General features: G+C 47.4%; 1 protein-coding gene across 4 annotated transcripts in view; it reads left to right on the top strand.

Annotated features, from left to right (window-relative positions):
- Nucleotides 1-26,824, top strand: part of TNNI3K (TNNI3 interacting kinase) — a 308,028-nt gene that overhangs the window by 84,443 nt on the left and 196,761 nt on the right. For all 4 annotated transcript variants that reach the window (XM_063939083.1, XM_063939082.1, XM_063939084.1 and 1 more), the window contains 6 exons: nt 8,450-8,536; nt 11,411-11,467; nt 18,762-18,854; nt 18,940-18,997; nt 20,440-20,634; nt 21,985-22,089. In XM_063939083.1, coding sequence (XP_063795153.1) covers nt 8,450-8,536; nt 11,411-11,467; nt 18,762-18,854; nt 18,940-18,997; nt 20,440-20,634; nt 21,985-22,089 — 595 coding nt within the window. The remainder of the gene's footprint in view (nt 1-8,449; nt 8,537-11,410; nt 11,468-18,761; nt 18,855-18,939; nt 18,998-20,439; nt 20,635-21,984; nt 22,090-26,824) is intronic.

Raw genomic sequence — 26,824 nt, 5'->3', positions numbered from 1 at the left:
TAGGGGGCGGGGCTTATTCTCCTCAGCACACAGCGCCATTTTCCTGCTCAGCTCCGCTGTGAGGAAGGCTCCCAGGACTCTCCCCTGCACTGCACTACAGAAACAGGGTAAAACAGAGAGGGGGGGCACTTTTTTTGGCGATATTTTATATATTTAAGCTGCTATAAGGATACAACACTTATATAAGGTTGTTCCCATATATATTATAGCGCTTGGGTGTGTGCTGGCAAACTCTCCCTCTGTCTCCCCAAAGGGCTAGTGGGGTCCTGTCTTCGATAAGAGCATTCCCTGTGTGTCTGCTGTGTGTCGGTACGTGTGTGTCGACATGTATGAGGACGATGTTGGTGTGGAGGCAGAGCAATTGCCGGTAATGGTGATGTCACCCCCCAGGGAGTCGACACCGGAATGGATGGCTTTGTTTATGGAATTACGTGATAATGTCAGCACATTACAAAAATCAGTTGACGACATGAGACGGCCGGAAAACCAGTTGGTACCTGCCCAGGCGTCTCAGACACCGTCAGGGGCTGTAAAACGCCCTTTACCTCAGTCGGTCGACACAGACCCAGACAGGGACACTGAATCTAGTGTCGACGGTGAAGAAACAAACGTATTTTCAAGTAGAGCCACACGTTATATGATCACGGCAATGAAGGAGGCTTTGCATATCTCTGATACTGCAAGTACCACAAAAAGGGGTATTATGTGGGGGGTGAAAAAACTACCTGTAGTTTTTCCTGAATCAGAGGAATTGAATGATGTATGTGATGAAGCGTGGGTTAACCCAGATAGAAAAGTGCTAATTTCAAAAAAGTTATTGGCATTATACCCTTTCCCGCCAGAGGTTAGGGCGCGCTGGGAAACACCCCCTAGGGTGGATAAGGCGCTCACACGCTTATCAAAACAAGTGGCGTTACCGTCTCCTGATACGGCCGCCCTCAAGGATCCAGCTGATAGGAGGCTGGAAACTACCCTAAAGAGTATATACACACATACTGGTGTTATACTGCGACCAGCCATCGCCTCAGCCTGGATGTGCAGTGCTGGGGTGGTCTGGTCGGATTCCCTGACTGAAAATATTGATACCCTGGATAGGGACAGTATTTTATTGACTATAGAGCAATTAAAGGATGCTTTTCTTTATATGCGAGATGCTCAGAGGGATATTTGCACTCTGGCATCGAGAGTAAGTGCGATGTCCATATCTGCCAGAAGAAGTTTATGGACGCGACAGTGGTCAGGTGATGCGGATTCCAAACGACATATGGAAGTATTGCCGTATAAAGGGGAGGAATTATTTGGCGTAGGTCTATCGGATCTGGTGGCCACGGCAACTGCCGGAAAATCCACCTTTTTACCTCAGACCCCCTCCCAACAGAAAAAGACACCGTCTTTTCAGCCGCAGTCCTTTCGGTCCTATAAGAACAAGAGGGCAAAAGGACAGTCATATCTGCCCCGGGGCAGAGGAAGGGGTAAGAGAGGGCAGCAAGCAGCCCCTGCCCAGGAACAGAAGCCCTCCCAGGGTTCTGCAAAGCCCTCAGCATGACGCTGGGGCTGTACAAGCGGACTCAGGAGCGGTGGGGGGTCGACTCAGGAATTTCAGCGCACAGTGGGCTTGCTCACAGGTGGACCCTTGGATCCTGCAGGTAGTATCTCAGGGTTACAGGTTGGAATTCGAGAAGTCTCCCCCTCGCCGGTTCCTAAAGTCTGCTTTGCCAACGTCTCCCTCAGACAGGGCGACGGTATTGGAAGCCATTCACAAGCTGTTTTCTCAGCAGGTGATAGTCAAGGTACCCCTCCTACAACAGGGAAAGGGGTATTACTCCACGCTATTTGTGGTACCGAAGCCGGACGGCTCGGTAAGACCTATTCTAAATCTGAAATCTTTGAACCTGTACATACAAAAATTCAAGTTCAAGATGGAATCACTCAGAGCAGTGATAGCGAATCTGGAAGAAGGGGACTTTATGGTGTCCCTGGACATAAAGGATGCTTACCTGCATGTCCCAATTTGCCCTTCACATCAAGGGTACCTCAGGTTCGTGGTGCAAAACTGTCATTATCAGTTTCAGACGCTGCCGTTTGGATTGTCCACGGCACCTCGGGTCTTTACCAAGGTAATGGCCGAAATGATGATTCTTCTGCGAAGAAGAGGCGTATTAATTATCCCTTACTTGGACGATCTCCTGATAAGGGCAAGGTCCAGAGAACAGCTGGAGGACGGAGTAGCACTAACCCAAGTAGTGCTGCAACAAGACGGGTGGATTCTGAATTTTACAAAATCTCAGTTGACCCCGACAACACGTCTGCTGTTCCTGGGAATGATTCTGGACACGGTTCAGAAAAAGGTGTTTCTTCCGGAGGAGAAAGCCAAGGAGTTATCCGAACTTGTCAGGAACCTCCTAAAACCAGGAAAAGTGTCTGTGCATCAATGCACAAGAGTCCTGGGAAAGATGGTGGCTTCTTACGAAGCAATTCCATTCGGCAGATTCCACGCACGAACTTTTCAGTGGGATCTGCTGGACAAATGGTCCGGATCGCATCTGCAGATGCATCAGCGGATAACCTTATCGCCACGGACAAGGGTGTCTCTTCTGTGGTGGTTGCAGAGTGCTCATCTGTTAGAGGGCCGCAGATTCGGCATACAGGACTGGGTCCTGGTGACCACGGATGCCAGTCTGAGAGGCTGGGGAGCGGTCACACAGGGAAGAAACTTCCAGGGAGTATGGTCAAGCCTGGAGATGTCTCTTCATATAAATATACTGGAGCTAAGAGCAATTTACAATGCTCTAAGCCTGGCAAAACCCCTGCTTCAGGGTCAGCCGGTGTTGATCCAGTCGGACAACATCACGGCAGTCGCCCACGTAAACAGACAGGGCGGCACAAGAAGCAGGAGAGCAATGGCAGAAGCTGCAAGGATTCTTCGCTGGGCGGAAGATCATGTGATAGCACTGTCAGCAGTGTTCATTCCGGGAGTAGACAACTGGGAAGCAGACTTCCTCAGCAGACACGATCTACACCCGGGAGAGTGGGGACTTCATCCAGAAGTCTTCCACATGATTGTGAACCGTTGGGAAAAACCAAAGGTGGATATGATGGCGTCTCGCCTCAACAAAAAACTGGACAGGTATTGCGCCAGGTCAAGAGACCCTCAGGCAATAGCTGTGGACGCTCTGGTAACACCGTGGGTGTACCAGTCAGTGTATGTATTTCCTCCTCTGCCTCTCATACCCAAAGTACTGAGAATTATACGGCAAAGGGGAGTAAGAACGATACTCGTGGCTCCGGATTGGCCAAGAAGAACTTGGTACCCGGAACTTCAGGAGATGCTCACGGAAAATCCGTGGCCTCTACCTCTAAGACGGGACCTGATTCAGCAGGGACCGTGTCTATTCCAAGACTTACCGCGGCTGCGTTTGACGGCATGGCGGTTGAACGCCGAATTCTAAAGGAAAAAGGCATTCCAGAAGAGGTCATTCCTACACTGGTTAAAGCCAGGAAGGAGGTGACTGCACAACATTATCACCGCATTTGGAGAAAATATGTTGCGTGGTGTGAGGCCAGGAAGGCCCCCACGGAGGAATTTCAACTGGGTCGATTCCTACATTTCCTGCAAACAGGATTGTCTATGGGCCTCAAATTGGGGTCCATTAAGGTTCAAATTTCGGCCCTGTCGATTTTCTTCCAGAAAGAATTGGCTTCAGTTCCTGAAGTCCAGACTTTTGTAAAAGGAGTACTACATATACAGCCCCCGGTTGTGCCCCCAGTGGCTCCGTGGGACCTGAATGTAGTTTTGGATTTTCTCAAATCCCATTGGTTTGAGCCACTCAAATCGGTGGATTTGAAATATCTTACATGGAAAGTAACCATGCTACTGGCCCTGGCTTCAGCCAGGAGAGTATCAGAATTGGCGGCTTTATCGTATAAGAGCCCATATCTGATTTTCCATTCGGACAGGGCAGAACTGCGGACGCGTCCTCATTTTCTGCCTAAGGTGGTGTCAGCGTTTCACCTGAACCAGCCTATTGTGGTGCCTGCGGCTACTAGCGATTTGGAAGATTCCAAGTTGCTGGACGTTGTCAGGGCATTGAAAATATACATTTCAAGGACGGCTGGAGTCAGAAAATCTGACTCGCTGTTTATCCTGTATGCACCCAACAAGCTGGGTGCTCCTACTTCTAAGCAGACGATTGCTCGTTGGATTTGTAGCACAATTCAACTTGCACATTCTGTGGCAGGCCTGCCACAGCCTAAATCTGTCAAGGCCCATTCCACAAGGAAGGTGGGCTCATCCTGGGCGGCTGCCCGAGGGGTCTCGGCATTACAACTCTGCCGAGCAGCTACGTGGTCGGGGGAGAACACGTTTGTAAAATTCTACAAATTTGATACCCTGGCTAAAGAGGACCTGGAGTTCTCTCATTCGGTGCTGCAGAGTCATCCGCACTCTCCCGCCCGTTTGGGAGCTTTGGTATAATCCCCATGGTCCTGACGGAGTCCCCAGCATCCACTTAGGACGTCAGAGAAAATAAAATTTTACTTACCGATAAATCTATTTCTCGTAGTCCGTAGTGGATGCTGGGCGCCCATCCCAAGTGCGGATTGTCTGCAATACTTGTACATAGTTATTGTTACAAAAAAATCGGGTTGTTATTTGTTGTGAGCCGTCTGTTCAGAGGCTCCTACGTTTGTCATACTGTTAACTGGGTTTAGATCACAAGTTATACGGTGTGATTGGTGTGGCTGGTATGAGTCTTACCCGGGATTCAATATCCTTCCTTATTGTGTACGCTCGTCCGGGCACAGTATCCTAACTGAGGCTTGGAGGAGGGTCATAGGGGGAGGAGCCAGTACACACCACCTGATCCTAAAGCTTTAGTTTTGTGCCCTGTCTCCTGCGGAGCCGCTATTCCCCATGGTCCTGACGGAGTCCCCAGCATCCACTACGGACTACGAGAAATAGATTTATCGGTAAGTAAAATCTTATTATATATATATATTTTGCTTTTAAGTTATGTGTAATACATTTTTCGCACAGATAATATAATTGTAAATGTCCTTATTAAACCGTGAGGGGATGACAGAGATGTTAAAGCAACAACTGTGTACACTGATCTCGTTTGGCTGCCAAAGGCAGAATGAAATGTCAGACTATATGAATCACAAAGAGAAACTAATATAAACACAATTATTTACATGTCAGTCAGTTACAGGAAAGTGAGAGCATTATTAATACTGTAATGGAGAAAAACAGAATGGCTGGGCCTCACTGATGCAGCACACTGCAGAACAGGGTGTGCCTGGGTCACACACGGCCGGTCAGCAACAGCACATTCTATTCATACATACAGTATGGGGAGCTATTCAAGTAATGGGCACCCGATGGAGCTATTCAATTGTTTTTAGGTGCCCATTACTTAACACACTTGTCGCACTCCAAAGCACCAGTTTTAGCATCGTACACCCATCTAAAGTTCTGGTTAAGGTTCCAAACCACCGTTTAAGCATCATAGCACAGACTTTTTGACTATTTCTGTCTGCTTACCATCTGAGGAGGGTACAAGCAGAAATATGGCTGCTCATTGGCAGCAACAACTGAATTCCTTCGTCAGGCGCCCATTTCTTACAGCTGCGCAAATAAAAACAAAAAACGGAACCGCCACCTTCAACTGTTGTAATGGTGAAACTCACGCAGTGATCTGTGAAATATTGATCTTCAAACGCTGTGGTATTCGCTGTTCAAAAAAACAAAACATTTTTTATTGGTTAAAAACCATTTGGAAATAAAAATATGTGAGAATTGTAATGTGAACCCCGTACTGGAACACTCAAAGTGCGCTGCAAATTATGAACCACGAATTCAAATTCAAGTGTGTTTAACATTTTACCATAAACCTGTTTGCGATTTTGGAACTGGTGAGTTCTGGTTGAGTTTTGAAGCGGTTCCAAATTTTGGAACATGTCAACTTGCGAATACTGTAGGGGTGTTCTCAGATAGGTGCCAATATAATGAGGGAACCGCGACTAGAGGCTCTAAAATTGGTTCCAGTCTTACTCCCATTCATGCTCCATCTCCTGTCAGATTTGGTCTCCTGTGCATTATTACACACCTAGGGGTAAATTTACTAAGGTTTGAGTTCTGTTTAAGATGGGATGTTGCCCATAGCAACCAATCAGATTTCAGGTATCATCTTTTAGAAGTTGCTAGATAAATGAGAAGTAGAATCTGATTGGTTGCTATTAAATAGAACTCCCATCTTAGTAAATTTACCCTCTGGTGTCTTCTTTTACCTGTGCATATACCACTGTGCAAATATCCGATTGCTACAGTAAATGGCTGGTTTTCTTGTTAAAGAATTGGTGTTGCCTTAACGAATCGCCACTTTAAAGCTAGTGGTCGACGTGCGGGAATAGCTGATGCTCGCAAATCCGGGACTATTGCACCTTGGCCAGAATGTCTGTGAATTAGCTTCCTTAAGTGATGTTAAACATTTCTATCCTATCTTTTCTGATGCAGGCGACATTGCCATGTAAAAAATCCATTACAAGGGTTGGGTATGGTTGCTGGTGGCTGGGATCCCGACGATCAGCATACTGACGGGGGGAGGGGGGGGGGTGTCAAGCGCAGTGTAGCTCCGTGGGAGTAGTCCCTGTTAGTCGGTATGCCGACTGTCACCATTTGTAGTTGCCGGTATTCCGGCGTCGGTATAGTCGGTATAGTGAACAGGAGAATCCCGACCGCTGGTAACATACAACATAGATGGGATGCAGTCAAAGTGGCGGCTGTTGGGATCCCGCCATTTAAACAATGCGCAGAATACCGACACCCGCCCGTCATTCCTACTGGGTTGGTGGGGCTACGCCACCAGCCAAGCGGGAATAGAACCTAGAATACAGGTGAGAATTGGCTCATTGGCAAAGAGCCTGACAACAATGACACAAAGGGACCATTACAGGAAGCCGTTTGTCCCGGCCTGTCACCAAAATCCTTATTGACTATACGTATTACCCCACCATTCCTATTCCCAATGACATGCAAGGAATCTGAACAGGATTCCATAATTATATGTCCTATGTTTGTTTTCCTTGATATAAGGAGCAATCGATAGAACCAAAGTCTGGCTGCAATCCCCCTGTTGCTTTGTTCCTTCTTTAATTTGGGTTTGCAGCATTATTATGTACAGTGTCTACACCGAAGTCGTCATATAGCGTGAAACACTTGGCATGACCTGGACATTCCACAACAGCACAACGTACTTCTGCCTAAATACCACATCTTAGTCGCAAAGTAGCTACACACGTTTATAAAGTCGCTGATTGAGCATAACAGAACATGGGGGGGGGGGGGGGGGGGGGGGGGGCAATTGCGGCCTCTTCTATTCAAACTTTTTTGTAGGCAGATCTGCAATCTCTATTTACTAAGCCTTGAATGGAGATAAAGTGGGTGGAAATAAAGTATCAGCCAATCAGCTCCTAACTACCATGTCACAGGCTGGGTTTGAAAAATGACAGTTAGGAGCTGATTGGCTGGTACTTAATCTCCGTCCACTTTATCTCCATCTACGGCTTAGTAAATAGACCCCTAAGCCCCAAATTTATCAAGCTGTGAAGAGTGATAAATTGCACAGTGATAAAGTACCAACCAATCAGCTCCTATCTGTCATTTTTCAAACACAGCCTGTAACATGGCAGTTAGGAGCTGATTGGCTGGTGCTTTATCACGGTGCAATTTAGCACTCTCCAAGGCTTGATAAATCTGGGCTTAAGTGTCACACACATGTACCACAACCCCAGTGGTCAGTCTACACTAGCAATGTAGTCTTATTGCTACGTTGCAAGGACCCTGGCGCACCAAGCGCCGCTATTTGGCTTGTCTAGAGCAACGGTGTATGAGTAAACCTCTGTTTTTATATATCTGAGGTCAATACAAAGATCTGCCTATACAATTTGATATATGTACATACACACAGACATCAAGAGGTTATCAAGTGTGAACTGAAGAAAGAAAGTTTCACCCACTTCATTGGAAAGGGATCTTTACTGTAAGGGTGGCTAAGTCAATCTATCTCTTACCACGTAAGTCCACAAATTAACAGAACTGAAATATATATATATTTTTTAGAAGGGGCGTCATCTGTAGCCATAATTAGCCGCGATTGATCCGAGGACATTTTTCTGCGGCAAAATGGCAGCTACCTCTCGGGGGCTTTGGTTTCCTTTCTTCTGGATCAACACAATTTAGAATTTCTGAAAGGTTAAGCTTGATTGACCTGCGTCTTATTTACCCCAGACCTTATTACCATGTAACCATGTAACGACGGCCTATTAGGCTGTAAATCCCCAGTGAGTGTATGTTAGTTGGGAATCACTAGATGCAGCAAAAACCAAGCTGTCCGCAAGGGCTGTAATATAACACGTTAAAGTCTCACAATCCATCCTATTTGCTTTCCAGGGCACGACGGGATTGTTACGCTGCTGAAACATTATAAGCGGCCTCAGGACGAATCTCCTTGTAATGAATATTCTCAACCCGGCGGAGGTATTTATTATCCATATGTTTTATTAAAGTACTGTACACCCTCCCTCAATAGTAAATGCTGTAAGTGCAGAATGTCTGCGGGCTTGTGTTTATTGTAAATGGAAATACGATGATGGATGATGATCAGCCCAAGAGCAAAATGACATCACTTAATTGTTTGCTATTCACCAGAAATCACAGATCCGTAACTTATGGCTACACCAGAGCCGACGCGTCGATTAAGGAAATTCTAGGACGGCATCAGGAAATCCTAGAAATATCTGGATTATGACGACTGAAGTGCATTATAAATAGCTTCATTTCTCAATCACATAAATAAAGTTGCAGCAGCCAATCAGCCGCTTCTTACACCTTCTGTGGGTTTCACCGTTTGACATTACAGGCCGGGAATATTTGCAATGACTCTGACGTGTACAATGTCATTTCTAATGCCTGTGGCAAATCAAGGGCGATGGGGTCTGGTTTAGCGTTAGGAGCAGATTTAGGGTCTAATTCAGACCTGTTCACTGTTGTGCGAATTCGCAAGGCGGACGATTATCGATCGACTGTGCATGTGTACGGATCGTAGTGTGCAGACGCGAGGCCAAACTGCAAAAGAAATCAGCGTCTTTTTTGATCACATGGTGTTCGTAAGTTGATTAACAGTAAGCGGATGTTTGGGGGGTGGTAACTGGCCGTTTTCTGGGAGTGTCAGGAAAAACGCAGGTGTGGCCAAGCGTTTTCAGGGCGGGCGGGTGTGTGACCTCAGCTCCGGCCCCGATCAGCCTGTTTCTATTGCACTGTAGGAGTAAATCCTGGGAATACGCACACACTGCACACACTGGAAATATCATTAGATGGTGAGTGAGTTGTGAACGGATTTGCAGATGTCCGGCGTTTGCAAAGCTCTTCACACGGCGTACGCAGACTTGCACAGGGCGGGTTTTCACTCTACCTGGGCGGCGACTATCTGATCGCAGACCTCTGCAAATGCGCAGAGGAGTGATCAGGTCTGAATTAGGCCCTTAGCTGGAAGTTGCAAATTTGCACCAGGTCAAAACAATGTTGCACTGCAGGGTGAGCAAATGTAAAATGTGCAGACAGATCTTGGATTGGGGGAGAGAATGGTATAGTATGATGATATATGGCAGTGTGAGAACGCAGTCCGGTGGGGGTGATTCAGATGTGGTTGCAAAAAGCTATGACTGCTGCTTACGTAGGAGCAGCAGCGATGCACAGATGTGGTAATGCAGCAGGAGGCGTCTGTGGCCAAATGCCACATGGGGCGTGGCCAATGAAAATGGGGGCGTGATACACATATGGGGGGAGGGGCAGATACACATATGACCCCAATAGTGCCAGATACACATTGCCCCACAGTGCCAGATATACATTGCTCCACAGTGCCAGATATATATTGCCTCACAGTGCCAGATACACATTGCCCCACAGTGCCAGATACACATTGCCCCACAGTGCCAGATACTCAAATGCCCCCACTGTGTCAGATATACATTGCCCCCTAGTGCCAGATACAGATATGCCCCCAGTGCCAGATACAGAAATGCCCCCAGTGCCAGATACACATGTCCCCCCAGTGCCAGATATGCCCCCAGTGCCAGATACACATGTCCCCCCAGTGCCAGATATGCCCTCAGTGTCAGATATGCCCCCAGTGCCAGGTATACATGCCCCCCCAGTGCCAGATACACATATTCCCGCAGTGCCACATATGCCCCCAGTGCCAGATACACATGTCCCCGCAGTGCCACATATGCCCCCAGTGCCAGATACACATGTCCCCCCTTTGCCAGATATGCCCCCATTGGCAGATATGCCCCCAGTGTCAGGTATACATGCCCCCAGTGCCAGGTACACCCCATGAAGCTCCCCCCCCCTGCTGCTCACCGCTGCTGCTGCCGTTGCTGTCTCCCGTGTGTGAGGGGAGGAGAGCGCAGCCTGCGCCTCTCCTTCCCCTCAGTGTCCGGCGGGCAGCGGGTGCAGGTGGCTCAGTTCAATTCAGCGCCGATCCGAGCCAATCAAAGCTTGCGGTCCGGCAGCCTTGGCTGCCGGTCCGTGAGCTCTGGTATCTCAGGCGGCGCTGAATTAAACGAAGACACTGAGGGGTAGGAGAGGCGCAGGCTGCGCTCTCCTCCCCTCACATCAACGGCGGTGCGGCAGTGAGCGGCGGGAAGCGGCAGGGAGGTGCAGAGGGAGGGAGGGACGGGGAGCGGTGAGGAGCGGCGGCGCGGCGATGTGGGTATGGTGTGCCCACGGTAAATTCTTAAGGGTACGCCGTACCCACCCGTACCCGCACACTTGCACCACTGGATAAGTAAATGCCTCCTGCATGCGCGTGTAGTCCAGTGCTGTTTCTGAGGACATAGCATTGGATCTCCTGCAACACAATCGGCTGGCTGAGTGACCCATGAGGTTACGCAAACCGGTCGCTGCAGCTCTGACGCTGAGACCAGGAATTCTCCGTTGGAAGACAGACCCTGGAATTGGCTCTCCCACAAAACACCTTGTGAAACATAGGTCATCTCCGCCCCAAGCAGCTGCAGACTGTCAATCACTGACGTCTGCACCCTGCGCCGTACTACATCCGACGACGCAGGACCCGTAACACACATGTACAGTACGTTTCAGAATACTACCGGAACTGAATTACCCCCAGTGTTTGCAACAGCTTTCAGCATTTCTCCTCCTTCTCACCGTGGGTTCTGCAGGTACACATCTGCACCATTTTGTTGAACTTGCTCCAAACGTTGTACGTGGCCCATAGCGTCCCGGATTGGCAACTCTTTAAAATATATCATTGTGATATCGTTACACTATAGCTGTTGTATATTAATTGTGCCTGATGGTAACGATTCTCTGCACTGTGTGTTTTAGATGGTTCCTATGTATCCATTCCATCGCCTCTCGGGAAGATTAAAAGCATGACTAAAGGTAACGCACGCTCCCAACAATTCATGTGTCGATAACGGTCACTTAGGAACTGTACGTTGTGGACGAGTAACGAATCTGTAGACCAGACTAGAAGTCCGTCTGCGCCTACAGTAAGGATATACGCTGGAAATGGTAACACGCCACATCCATATCTCAATGACGCAGCTGAGTTTATCACTACATTATTTACTATTACATTGCTGGAGGCATGCGTAGGAATGCGCCTCCTGTGATCCCACAAGACGCTTGCTTCTCAGTTGACCCCCAGAAACCACCATTTGCTGAATGGAGAGTAGCGTCTGACTCAAAATCGCTCACTGACGCAAAGATGCGTATGTTTGCTACTGCGCATATACATTTTGCCAAAATTTGCTAGATGGCGGCCGCACACGGAGCTGTGCGTAACTGTGCAAAATGTGACGGTCGCCGACACAATGCAGCCTTTCAAACGTTACCGCAAAGTGAAGTATTCCATTTGTATTTCTGCCTGTCACTATGGCTACAGTCACCCTAATTTTCCCAGATCTCCCCATACTCAGCAATGACAGGGTGCTCCCCTGGGAGGTGATGATGGTGTAAGTGCAGAAGGGAAAGCACATGAGGGCAGAGGGCCCTGCCTGTGACAGCTTACAGGACAGAATGACTCTGCACATACAAATGCTTTTATTACTCTGGCATAAATATTATATTAGTCTGTTCCAAGCAGACGGTCATTAAGCCATAACTGTGACAGTGACAGATGCATTTAACAATTAGTCTAGCAGACATGTTGGCTTGTCTAATATGGGAAGGGATCCAGTCTGGGAATCTAGCAGGAGTTAGAGCATTTAATAGGAACTACACTTTCAAAGAGCTCATTTCTACAGATATTATATAATAGATCAGCAATGTTGTAATAAGCAACAAGTAGATTGCACCGAGGGGTCTGGAAGTGGTGCACACAGGGAGGGCTTCTGAGTACCTCAGAACTGCCCCCCATAGCGATCAGTTGTCAACCCTTCTGTAAGGAGGGTTCTGATTTTCATAATAGCATGTGGCTTCGCCCGCAGCTGGCCACGCCCCATGTACACGCACCAGGGACATCAGGGCCTGCGCCTGGCTCAGGATCCGCGGCCTCAAGTAGCGGCTGTATCCCGGAGCTCCCGTCCGTACTCTGCGATGCGGCAGGAGGTGACATCATCCTGATCCTCCTTCCTTCACCTTTCCTGGGTGGCTCTGCGCTGGACCCCGCTGAAGTCCCTGCGGGTGCCGAGACTGAGGCGGTGGAGGAACGCCCTCCCCCCCACCCCGGACTGCTGAGCTCTGGCTATAAAGTGCATCCGCCAAGTTCAGAGCAGAGCAGGAAGAAAATAAAAAAGCCGCTCATTGAATACTGCATTGTCAGATCCGACCCGACAAGCATTGAATACACCCCTATAACAATATTTCTCTGACGTCCTAGTGGATGCTGGGAACTCCGTAAGGACCATGGGGAATAGACGGGCTCCGCAGGAGACTGGGCACTCTAAAAGAAAGATTAGGTACTATCTGGTGTGCACTGGCTCCTCCCTCTATGCCCCTCCTCCAGACCTCAGTTAGATTTCTGTGCCCGGCCGAGCTGGATGCACACTAGGGGCTCTCCTGAGCTCCTAGAAAGAAAGTATATTTTAGGTTTTTTATTTTACAGTGAGACCTGCTGGCAACAGGCTCACTGCAACGAGGGACTAAGGGGAGAAGAAGCGAACCTACCTGCTTGCAGCTAGCTTGGGCTTCTTAGGCTACTGGACACCATTAGCTCCAGAGGGATCGACCGCAGGACCCGTCCTTGGTGTTCGTTCCCGGAGCCGCGCCGCCGTCCCCCTTACAGAGCCAGAAGCATGAAGATGGTCCGGAAAATCGGCGGCAGAAGACTTCAGTCTTCACCAAGGTAGCGCACAGCACTGCAGCTGTGCGCCATTGCTCCTCATGTACACCTCACACTCCGGTCACTGATGGGTGCAGGGCGCTGGGGGGGGGGGGGGGGGGCGCCCTGAGGGCAATATAAACACCTTGGCTGGCAAAATAATCACAATATATAGCCCCAGAGGCTATATATGTGGTAAATACCCCTGCCAGAATCCATAAAAAAAGCGGGAGAAAAGTCCGCGAAAAAGGGGCGGCGCTATCTCCCTCAGCACACTGGCGCCATTTTCTCTTCACAGTGCAACTGGACGACAGCTCCCCAGGCTCTCCCCTGTAGTTTTCAGGCTCAAAGGGTTAAAAAGAGAGGGGGGGCACTAAATTTAGGCGCAATATTGTATATACAAGCAGCTATTGGGGAAAATTCACTCAGTTATAGTGTTAATCCCCACATTATATAGCGCTCTGGTGTGTGCTGGCATACTCTCTCTCTCTGTCTCCCCAAAGGGCTTTGTGTGACGTAACAGCTATGGGACAGCCGGCTTTTCAGCCCGCGCCTGCCCAGGCGTCTCAAAGGCCATCAGGGGCTCAAAAACGCCCGCTCCCTCAGATGGCAGACACAGATGTCGACACGGAGTCTGACTCCAGTGTCGACGAGGTTGAGACATATACACAATCCACTAGGAACATCCGTGACTTGATCCCGGCAATAAAAAATGTGTTACACATTTCTGACATTAACCCAAGTACCACTAAAAAAGGGTTTTATGTTTGGGGAGAAAAAGCAGCCAGTGTTTTGTTCCCCCATCAGATGAGTGAATGAAGTGTGTGAAAAAGCGTGGGTTCCCCCGATAAGAAACTGGTAATTTCTAAAAAGTTACTGATGGCGTACCCTTTCCCGCCAGAGGATAAGTTACGCTGGGAGATATCCCCTAGGGTGGATAAGGCGCTCACACGTTTGTCAAAAAAGGTGGCACTGCCGTCTTAGGATACGGCCACTTTGAAGGTACCTGTTGATAAAAAGCAGGAGGCTATCCTGAAGTCTGTATTTACACACTCAGGTACTAGACTGAGACCTGCAGATATTGCTGCTGCAGCGTGGTCTGTGACCCTGTCAAACAGGGATACTAGTTTGCTAACATAAGAGCATATTAAAGACGTCGTCTTGTATATGAAGGATGCACAGAGGGATATTTTACCGGCTGGCATCCAGAATTAATGTAATGTCCATTCTGTCAGGAGGGTATTAGAGACCCGACACTGGACAGGTGATGCTGACTTTAAAAGGCACATAGATCTGCCTTATAAGGGTGAGGAATTGTTTGGGGATGGTCTCTGGGACCTCGTATCCACAGCAACAGCTGGGAAGAAATTTTTTTACCTCAGGTTTCCTCACAGCCTAAGAAAGCACTGTATTATCAGGTACAGTCCTTTCGGCTTCAGAAAAGCAAGCGGGTCAAAGGCGATTCCTTTCTGCACAGAGACAAGGGAAGAGGGAAAAAGCTGCTCCAGTCAGCCAGTTCCCAGAATCAAAATTCTTCCCCCGCTTCCTCTGAGCCCACCCCATGACGCGGGGGCTCCACAGGCGTAGCCAAGTACGGTGGGGGGCCGCCTCAAAAATTTCAGCGATCAGTGGGCTCGCTCACAGGATCCCTGGATCCTTCAAATAGTATCTCAGGGGTACAAGCTGGAATTCGAGATGTCTCCCCCCCGCCTCAAATATGCCTTGCCGACAACTCCCTCGGGCAGGGAGGCTGTGCTAGAGGCAATTCACAAGCTGTATTCCCAGCAGGTGATAGTCAAGGTGCCCCTACTTCAACAAGGAGGGGGTTACTATTCCACACTGTTTGTGGTACCGAAACCGGACGGTTCGGTGAGACCCATTTTAAATTTGAAATCCTTGAACACATACATAAAAAAATTCAAGTTCAAGATGGAATCGCTCAGGGCGGTTATTGCAAGCCTGGACGAGGGGGATTACATCATATCCCTGGACATCAAGGATGCTTACCTGCATGTCCCCATTTACCATCCTCACCAGGAGTACCTCAGGTTTGTGGTACAGGATTGCCATTACCAATTCCAGACACTGCCGTTTGGACTGTCCACGGCACCGAGGGTGTTTACCAAGGTAATGGCAGAAATGATGATACTCCTTCGAAAAAAGGGAGTTTTAATTATCCCGTACTTGGACGTTCTCCTTATAAGGGCGAGGTCCAAGGAGCAGTTGTTGGTCGGAGTAGCACTATCTCGGGAAGTGCTACAACAGCACGGATGGATTCTAAACATTCCACAGCTGGTTCCTTCCACACGCCTACTGTTCCTGGGGATGGTTCTGGACACAGAACAGAAAAAAGTGTTTCTCCCGCAGGAGAAAGCCAAGGAGCTGTCATCTCTAGTCAGAGACCTCCTGAAACCAATACAGGTATCGGTGCATCACTGCACACGAATCCTCGGAAAAATGGTAGCTCCATACGAAGCAATTCCATTCGGCAGGTTCCATGCAAGTACCTTTCAGTGGGACCTCTTGGACAAGTGGTCGGGATCGCATCTTCAGATGCATCGGCTGATAACCCTGTCTCCAAGGACCAGGGTGTCTCTGCTGTGGTGGCTGCAGAGTGCTCTTCTTCTAGAGGGCCGCAGATTCGGCATACAGGACTGGGTCCTGGTGACCACGGATGCCAGCCTTCGAGGCTGGGGGGCAGTCACACAGGGAAGAAATTTCCAAGGACTTTGGTCAAGTCAGGAGTCGTCCCTACACATAAATATTCTGGAACTGAGGGCCATTTACAATGTCCTAAGTCAGGCAAGGCCCCTGCTTCAAAACCAGCCGGTACTGATCCAATCAGACAACATCACGGCAGTCGCCCATGTAAACCGACAGGGCGGCACAAGAAGCAGGATGGCGATGGCAGAAGCCACAAGGATTCTCCGATGGGCGGAAAATCACATCTTAGCACTGTCAGCAGTGTTCATTCCAGGAGCGACCTACACCCGGGAGAGTGGGGACTTCATCCAGAAGTCTTCCAACTGTTGGTAAACCGTTGGGAAAGGCCACAGGTGGACATGATGGCGTCCGCCTCAACAAAAAGCTAAAGAGATATTGCGCCAGGTCAAGGGACCCTCAGGCGATGGCTGTGGACGCTCTAGTGACACCGCGGGTGTACCAGTCGGTTTATGTGTTCCCTCCTCTGCCTCTCATACCAAAGGTACTGAGAATAATAAGAAGGCGAGGAGTAAGAACGATACTCGTGGTTCCGGATGGGCCAAGAAGAGCTTAGTACCCAGAACTTTAAGAAATGATATCAGAGGACCCATGGCCTCTACCGCTCAGACAGGATCTGCTACAGCAGGGGCTCTGTCTGTTCCAAGACTTACCGCGGCTGCGTTGACGGCATGGCGGTTGAATTCCGGATCCTAAAGGAAAAGGGCATTCCGGAGGAAGTCATTCCTACGCTGATAAAAGCTAGGAAAGAAGTAACCGCAAACCATTATCACCGTATTTGGCGAAAATATGTTGCGTGATGTGAGGCCAGGAAGGCCCCTACTGAGGAATTTCAGCTGGGTCGTTTTCTGCACTTCCTACAGTCGGGAGTGACTATGGGCCTAAAATTGGGTTCCATTAATGTCCAGATTTCGGCTCTGTCGATTTTCTTCCAGAAAGAACTGGCTTCACTGCCTGAAGTTCAGACATTTGTAAAGGGAGTGCTACATGTTCAGCCCCCTTTTGTGCCTCCTATGGCACCTTGGGATTTCAACGTGGTGTTGAGTTTCCTGAAATCACATTGGTTTGAGCCACTTAAAACTGTGGATTTGAAATATCTCACGTGGAAAAGTGATCATGTTATTGGCCTTGGCTTCGGCCAGGCGTGTGTCAGAATTGGCGGCTTTGTCATGTAAAAGCCCTTATCTGATTTTCCATATGGATAGGGCAGAATTGAGGACTCGTCCCCAGTTTCTCCCTAAGGTGGTATCAGCTTTTCACTTGAACCAACCTATTGTAGTGCCTACGGCTACTAGGGACTTGGAAGATTCCAAGTTACTGGACGTAGTCAGGGCCTTGAAAATTTATGTTTCCAGGACGGCTGGAGTCAGGAAGACTGACTCGCTTTTTATCCTGTATGCACCCAACAAACTAGGTGCTCCTGCTTCTAAGCAGACTATTGCTCGCTGAATTTGTAGCACAATTCAGCTGGAGCATTCTGCGGCTGGATTGCCGCATCCTAAATCAGTAACAGCCCATTCCACAAGGAAAGTGGGCTCATCTTGGGCGGCTGCCCGAGGGGTCTCGGCTTTACAACTTTGCCGAGCTGCAACTTGGTCAGGGGCAAACACGTTTGCTAAATTCTACAAATTTGATACCCTGGCTGAGGAGGACCTTGAGTTCTCTCATTCGGTGCTGCAGAGTCATCCGCACTCTCCCGCCCGTTTGGGAGCTTTGGTATAATCCCCATGGTCCTTACGGAGTTCCCAGCATCCACTAGGACGTCAGAGAAAATAAGATTTTACTCACCGGTAAATCTATTTCTCGTAGTCCGTAGTGGATGCTGGGCGCCCATCCCAAGTGCGGATTGTCTGCAATACTTGTATATAGTTATTGGTTAACTAAAGGGTTATTGTTGAGCCATCTGTTGAGAGGCTCAGTTATATTTCATACTGTTAACTGGGTTTAATATCACGAGTTATACAGTGTGATTGGTGTGGCTGGTATGAGTCTTACCCGGGATTCAAAATCCTTCCTTATCGTGTCAGCTCTTCCGGGCACAGTTTCCTTAACTGAGGTCTGGAGGAGGGGCATAGAGGGAGGAGCCAGTGCACACCAGATAGTACTAATCTTTCTTTTAGAGTGCCCAGTCTCCTGCGGAGCCTGTCTATTCCCCATGGTCCTTACGGAGTTCCCAGCATCCACTACGGACTACGAGAAATAGATTTACCGGTGAGTAAAATCTTATTTTCATGGGAAATGTCAGATAAACGTGTTACGTCATCATTGCATGGAACATCAGATGGGGGCGTATGCATCACTGCTTGGAGAGTGATAAAGTGGAAAGAGAAAAAGTACCAGCCAATAAGCTCCCGTCACTTTTCAGACTGGGAGGGCCTATGTACTAAGCCTTGTAGATAGATAAAGCGGAGAGAGATTAAGTACCAGCCAATCAGCTCCTAACTGCCTCGTTACAGGCTGTGTTTAAAAAAATGACAGGAGATGATTGGTTGGTACTTTATCTCTCTCGAAGCGTAGATGCATTCACTGTTTCTGGATTAAGAGTTGGAGGTAGGTACAATAGCTACCATTCTTAGTCATGATAATATATTAAAGTAAATATTAAATAATGTTTTACTCCCATGATGAGGGTAAAGTCTTCTCTTAGAATGTAACATTAATATTTTTAATTATAAACTCTTTTCCCCCCAGAAAAAGCTGATGTTCTCCTGCTGCGTGCCAGCCTGCCCTCGCACTTTCACCTTCAGATGTCCGAAATTGAATTTCATGAAATAATTGGATCAGGTGTGAGATAAGATATAAGTCGCTGCCTCAGAAGAGCTGTTAATTATTTAGCAAGAATCATATCCCATTCTATGATATTTTGTAGGGTCATTTGGGAAAGTATACAAAGGAAGATGCAGAAATAAAATTGTGGCCGTTAAAAGGTAAATTCAAGGACGTTTCTTTGCAATTTCAATTTTAGGTCAATGAAGGAAAATTCTATTTGAGTAATAGATTTTTTTCAGTAAAAGTATTTTTATTTGATGTATTACTATTCCGTATGTATTTTCAAAGCATTAGTTTCCCCCTATGACAGTTTCTGCATTTTACATGCAATGATTAAATTATGCCATGAATAAAATTCAACTTTGCATACAAGAGATGTCCAAAAATGAAATAAACCGGAGCTGAGGCCGATCTTCAAACAAGTTTTATTATTGCTCCGCTGTCTTATAGTTACATTTGTTATTAGAAACATCTTCTTTCCAGATGGAGTTATCTGTTTCTACATGCCTCATTGGTTTCGGGTTTGCAAACTCACTTGATGTGTCATGTGGGCTCACAAGTAGATGAGTTAGAAATAGTTTTGAGTTGACCCATTTTCCCTCACGTGTTTAGTCCCATATAACCAGACCAATTTCTCACAAATTGCTTTCATTAGGAATAAGCTTTTTACTTTAGTATTAGTGTGCAATTCAATTCCGTGTTTGCGGAGTGCCTCCTGTAACCTTCGGCAATATCTTTGCGCATTTTTCCTAAGGCCTCTAGTGATGTGTAGGAAAATGAGGGAGGATTGCCTACCGTACTAAACGGTAATGTCGGCAGCTGGACATCCCATTCATGTCTGGCGGCACATCAGTAGGAATTGAATTGCCCTTTTAGAATCTTGTGAATTAAGGGACAAATATGACTAAATAACACAGCGCAAAGCTACTGCACTTTCTAAGCACACATTCTCCCACCTCATGGTAAGGCTCCTGTCTCTTCTTCCTGGCAGCTACTCTCTGATCCAGAGCACTGATTGAGGACTCAGATCCACACACACAGCAAAAGTAGAAGAAGCTGCTACCACTGGGCACGTGCAGCAGCTCTGCTCTGTCCCTTACACTGCATATTGTGGCGGCAGCTCTAGTAATCATATTATATGCCATTGCTATTATCATAATTTGAGCCACTTGCCAAGAGGAGGCGGGTTTCTGGGCAACCAGAAACCCCCCCCCCCCCCCCCCCCCCACACACACACATTTTCCTACAATCCTTCCTCTCCCACCTGTACCCTCCCATATATAGCCTAGCAGATGAGAAACTGATATCAGTATCCAGTCGTTGAATGAGTAGCCGTAGCTCAAGGGGAAGGGGCTTTGACAACCCTCGGTTGTAGTCTGAACAATGTATTATAAGAGCTGCTGGGTGAGATTGGATGAGTGCCGGTAAGTCAGACTTTCTTGTTTTTTTGACCTAAATACAAAGCTAAGAAAAGGGAATTCTTTAAGTGAAATCTTTCCTGCAGGCCTCTGCCACAAGACAGTCTATTCCTCTATAAATTATTCATGTATTTTCCCTTTGGCTCACTGATAACTGTATATTCTTTACCCATTGCTCTCAGATACAGAGCTAACACGTATTGCTCCAAGTCAGACGTGGACATGTTCTGCCGAGAGGTCTCCATACTCTGCCGACTCAACCATCCATGTGTGATTCAGTTTGTCGGCGCTTGCATGGACGACCCCAGTCAGTTTGCCATTGTGACACAGTATATCTCCGGGGGGTCTCTCTTCTCTCTCCTTCATGAGCAAAAAAGGTAATCCTAATTTAAAACGATAAATCAAACATTCATAAGGGGAGAGGTGTCAAACCTTCTACTGAAGCCAAGTATAGAAGTTGCCCATAGAATTAGAAACCCATCATCTTCTAACTCAGTTTATAGAATGTACTAAACAAATGACATGAAAGCTAGAATCTACTCAGTAGGTTAGCTATGGGCATGGCCTCAAGTTGTCCTCTAGAGAAGATTTGGTATCCCTCCCCCCATAAAGAGATATCATGCCTATCTGCCACCATTGCCGGTCGTACATTTCAGCCAAAACTTCTCTGCCAAAACCATACCAAAAAAAACCACAGCTGGGTGTGAGCACAGCTCACCTATCCTGGGGGATGACCATGCCCCATTCCAGTCATGCTACAAAATTTTCTAGGGGCCCATTTATCAATGAGTTTTAGCTATTAAAAAACTAATTGGGGTAAATTTACTAAAGGTTCTAAATATGATTGCCCATAGCAATACTCTTTCCTTTCTTCTCATTAAAGCTACAATGGCCAAGCCAATCTTTCTTTTCAAACTGACTAGAATCCTACTTAATCTTTCTTCTTCCTCCTGCTAGCTGGCAGATACCGCTGGCATTAGAGTCTGTGGAAAAGGGCAGATTAGGGAACATATATAAAATGGCTAATAACTTATATGTAATTTTGTAGTAATAAACTATAATACTTCTCGGTATAGCAAAGTTGAATATCTCAGAATACAATATAAGGAGCACTGAGACTGTCTTCCTTAATATTAAAAAATATAATAAGACATATAGTTAAAGCTTGAACTTATTTATTGATATTCTCTGCGCTAGTATAAATGGGAATGGGTTATTCACTGCTTTTGAAAAATAAAGTTTTATGCCATCATATGTTATTTTATCCAGGGGCGGACTGGCCCACCGGTATACCGGGAAAATCCCTGGAGGGCCCCACTGTCTAAGGAAAGCACTCCCTCCTGTAGTGGGCCAGGTTCCAGGCTTTGCACTCAAATTATATATTATTACTCTGCTAGTGGGTCAGTAACTTGGTGGAGCAGGACCATGGGTGAACTTGTGTGCTTGGTTCCTTTCTATGGAAAGTACACCAAGATTAGCCCTCCTGCCAATCAAAGATGGCGGTCCTGACACACCCTTGTCCTTTATAAAGGGGCCCTGTTCCCTGTAGGCTGACTATGTCTTATCTAGTGGTTGGCCAAGTCTATCTGTAATGGCTGGCCACACCCCCTCAGGTAGCTAGCCACACCCCTTACCACTACATTCCCTGGTGGGTCCGTCATGCCTCAACAAATTGCACCTGAATACAGAATGTGACTATTTAATTTGTGCATGCTTCTTTATTGCAGAAATCTTGACTTGCAGTCAAAGCTAATTATCGCCGTGGATGTTGCCAAAGGAATGGAATATCTGCATAACCTGACCTATCCCATCATCCACCGGGATCTGAACAGGTATCTAGTGGCCATTTTTCATTTTTTATTTAAACTTCATTAAATAAGTTGAAACAAAACAAGTGAAGATGTACTTGGCGGAGAGGAGTTCACATGGTGGGAATCCTAGACCATGTGGTGCAATGACGGCACTACATAATCATGCACACAGCTGGTCGGGTTCAGTGTAACCCGCTGTCAGTAACAAACCAAAATTTTATCTCTTAACAAAAAAAAAAGAAAAGTTGAGGTCAGTATAAATTTGCACTACAATAATACACAAAGGAGTGTCTGTAGATTGTGTAGGGCAGTGATTTTCAACCTTTTTAAACTCGTGGCACACTAAACAAGATTTCAAAATTGCCAAGGCACACCATCGGTTGTTTTAATGCAACACACCTGCCCCCCAGTAATGCCACACACCGCCAACCCCCCAAGTAATGCCCCATACATGCCCTCATATTTCCACACATCAGCTCCCCCACTTAGTAATTCCACACACATGCCCCAAATAGTAATTCCACACACCAGCTTCCCCCTTACCAGCTCCCCCCCCTTAGTAATTCCACACACCAGCTCCCCTTTACCAGCTCCCCCCTTAGTAATTCCACACACCAGCTCCCCTTTACCAGCTCCCCCCCCCTTAGTAATTCCACACACCAGCTTCCCCCTTACCAGCCCCCCCCCCCTTAGTAATTCCACACACCAGCTTCCCCCTTACCAGCCCCCCCCCTTAGTAATTCCACACACCAGCTTCCCTCTTAAAAGCTCCCCCCCCTTTAGTAATTCCACACACCAGCTTCCCCCTTACCAGCTCCCCCCCCCCTTAGTAATTCCACACACCAGCTTCCCCCTTACCAGCCCCCCCCCCCCCCTTAGTAATTCCACACACCAGTTCCCCCTTATAATATATAGCGGTGAGGAGTGCCTGGAACTCACCACGGATCAGCAAGCAGAGCAGCGTGTGAGTGGGCGGGCGCAGAGACAGCCGGACCGTGACCTATGGTGAGTCATAGGTCACGGTCCGGCTGACTCTGCGGAATGGATATGAACAGGATGCTGCAGGTCTGTGAGGCAGGCGGGCGGCGGCGTGCGGAGATCTGACAGTGAGAGCGGGTCCGTGCAGCGGGGGCGGGTGGCGCCGGTGACCGCTCTTAATGGCGGCAGTGAGCGGGTCCGTGCGGCGGGGCGGGTGACAGCTCTTACTGGCGGCAGTGATCGGGTCCGTGCGGCGAGCGGCGGCACACTCAGCAACTGGTCGCGGCACACCAGTTGAAAAAGGCTGGTGTAGGGCCTTGTTACCCTTTTGGTAATAGGTTATGTGCGGAAAAAACTACCTAGGTAGATTGGCGCTGACAGGTGTTATAAATCCTCAAGCTGCTGAATAAAAAGGGCTAGTTAGACCCTTGAATAGAACAGAAAAGGTAAAGACATTCAGCGCTAAGAACTAATTGAATGTATATTGGAAAATTTATTAAGAACATACATCATCAATTTCATACATAATTAATATATACTGTTGCAACAGGTATTTAAAAAATATTGAAAATATGTGGTATAAGAACCCACAATAAAAATATAGGGCCAAAAAACAACACTGCTAATTAGTGTAAAAATCTTGAAATGCTGGGTATATTTCGAGATGTATAATGAGAAGCCTTATCCTAGGGAAAATGGTTTTGTTGTACGGTGTTACCAGTTCACTGTAGTGAGTCCTCCAGTCGGTTAGCACTCCGTAGAAAAGGAGATCCTCTCACTTGTTTAGATATGTCCCGTGCTGGTACTGATGAGGGAATTGGACCGTAGCAAGGTCCTGATGTAATTATCTTCCCAGAAATTGTCCTTTAAGGATCACCGTTCCCAATTTTCGGATAGCAGGCAAATCATGTAATATAAAGGTCCCAGTCTTATCACCAACGCGTTTCACTGCTAGCGCAGCTTATTCAAGGTCTTGAAAAAGCTGCGCTAGCAGTGAAACGCGTTGGTGATAAGACTGGGACCTTTATATTACATGATTTGCCTGCTATCCGAAAATTGGGAACGGTGATCCTTAAAGGACAATTTCTGGGAAGATAATTACATCAGGACCTTGCTACGGTCCAATTCCCTCATCAGTACCAGCACGGGACATATCTAAACAAGTGAGAGGATCTCCTTTTCTACGGAGTGCTAACCGACTGGAGGACTCACTACAGTGAACTGGTAACACCGTACAACAAAACCATTTTCCCTAGGATAAGGCTTCTCATTATACATCTCGAAATATACCCAACATTTCAAGATTTTTACACTAATTAGCAGTGTTGTTTTTTGGCCCTATATTTTTATTGTGGGTTCTTATACCACATATTTTCAATATTTTTTAAATACCTGTTGCAACAGTATATATTAATTATGTATGAAATTGATGATGTATGTTCTTAATAAATTTTCCAATATACATTCAATTAGTTCTTAGCGCTGAATGTCTTTACCTTTTCTGGTAATAGGTTATGCTTTATTTACATTCCAGCACACATTTTATTAACCATTTTTAGAACGTTATCATTAGAAAAAGTTTCCGTAACCCTGGTAACGATACTCATGAAAATGAGCAGTGTAAGAGATAATGGGGGTAATTCCAAGTTGATCGCAGCAGGAATTTAGTTAGCAATTGGGCAAAACCATGTGCACTGCAGGGGAGGCAGATATAACATGTGCAGAGAGAGTTAGATTTGGGTGTGGTGTGTTCAATCTGCAATCTAATTTGCAGTGTAAAAATAAAGCAGCCAGTATTTACCCTGCACAGAAATAAAATAACCCACCCAAATCTAACTCTCTCTGCACATGTTAAATCTGCCTCCCCTGCAGTGCACATGGTTTTGCCCAATTGCTAACTAAATTCCTGCTGCGATCAACTTGGAATTACCCCCAATCTGTGAAGGTCTAATGGCTAAAATTGCAATTTACATTTCTCTTACGTCCTAGAGGATGCTGGGGTCCACATTAGTACCATGGGGTATAGACGGGTCCACTAGGAGCCACTGGCACTTTAAGAGTTTAATAGTGTGGGCTGGCTCCTCCCTCTATGACCCTCCTACCAGACTTAGAAAATGTGCCCGGAGGAGCCGGTCACAGCTAGGGGAGCTCCATAGGAGTTTTTCTAGTTTTATTGTTTTTATTAGAGTTAGGCACAGGGAGGCTGCTGGCATCAGCCTCCCTGCTTCGTAGGACTTAGGGGGGTGGGGGGGGGGAGTAGTGTCCAACCCTGAGAGGTTATTGGCCACTATCTCCGCTGCCAGGACACTGAGCTTCTGAGGGTGATAGTCGTTAGCCGCCCCAGGCGACCGCTCACTCCCGCAGCATGCCACCACCCCCTAACAGAGCCAGAAGATTCCGGTGGCGAGTGAGTCACCGGCGCCCCGGCAAGCAGGGAGCCGGTGTGGAGATGGTGGCAACAGGGTGGGAGCGCAGTACTAACTGCGCTCCGGAGGCACAGCGGTACACAGTGCGGCACTATGAGGCGCGCCCTGAGCCAGCGCCTATACCCTACACTGGTCATTCAGGCTGGCAGGAACCTCGGTAACGCTGCCAGCACCATACCTCAGGCCAGTATAAAGATGTAAAATGCGGGAAGCAGCGACATGTTTCAGGGGGCGGAGCTTCTCCTCAGAGCGGACCCAGCAGCGTTCAGCACTATTTTCCTCCCTGCAGATCCAGCTACAGAGACGCTGACAGGGAGAGCTGTTCCTCCACATGACTCCAGCTATCCTGTGTGCGGTACCAGGGGGTTGTAGAAGGGGGGGAGGCTGTATAATTACTGTGTAGTCTTATTAAAGTACACAGTCAGCGCCCGGTATTTGTATTATTTATACCTAGGGAAGCGCTGTGTGTGTGCTGGCTCCAAGCTCTGTGTTTCTCTGAAGGTACTTGGGGGAAACCGTGTCTGACATTTTCCTGTGTGTGTGGGTGTATGTTTTCTCACATAGTCATGTCCAGGAATTCTGTGTCTTATGCTGAGAGGACGTTTCATCCCCACAGGAATCCATTCCATGTGCCCAGGAATGTAATGTATTGTCTCAGATTCCTGTTAAAGAGCCAGAATGGCTGACTTCTATTAAGGGAATGATCTCTCAGATCTCTACTAGGGTAGCTCATACTGAGATGGAAACTCAGGTTTTAAGGAATTCTATGGGTGTTTGGTCAGGTTCTGTTCCTATTCCTTCTCAATCCCATAGCAAATTCCCAAAGAAACGTGTACTTACCCAGATTATGCAAGATGACACGGATACCGACTCTGACACGGCAGACGGTGATGGGGATGTGCTGAGGGGGGCGGCATCTCTGGCTAAGGGGATGCAGCTCATGATTGAGGCCATTAGAGATGTGTTAAACATTACTGACACACCACCTGAGCAGGTTGAGGAGGCTTACTTCACAGACAATAAGAAAGCCTCGCTAACCTTTCCTGCGTCTAAACAATGAAATGCTTTATTTCAAAAATCCTGGGAAACCCCCGGAGAAAAAATTCCAGATCCCCAAGAGGGTTCTGGTTGCTTTTCCCTTCCCGGAGGAGGATAGAAAAAGATGGGAATAAAGGTGGTTTTACCTGTCCCTGGATCTACCGCAGTAAAAGAACCAGCTGATCGTAAAATTGACACTACGCTCAAATCCATATACACTGCTTCAGGGGTGGCGTTAAGGCCTACTATTGCCTGTGCATGGATCTCAAAAGCTATAGTAAAGTGGTCAGGCACGTTACTAGAAGACTTAGATA

This window comes from Pseudophryne corroboree, chromosome 9, assembly GCF_028390025.1.
Source record: "Pseudophryne corroboree isolate aPseCor3 chromosome 9, aPseCor3.hap2, whole genome shotgun sequence".
Lineage (NCBI taxonomy): Eukaryota > Metazoa > Chordata > Amphibia > Anura > Myobatrachidae > Pseudophryne > Pseudophryne corroboree.
The sequence above is the reverse complement of the archived record's forward strand: the minus strand, read 5'-3'. Positions and strand labels throughout refer to the sequence as shown.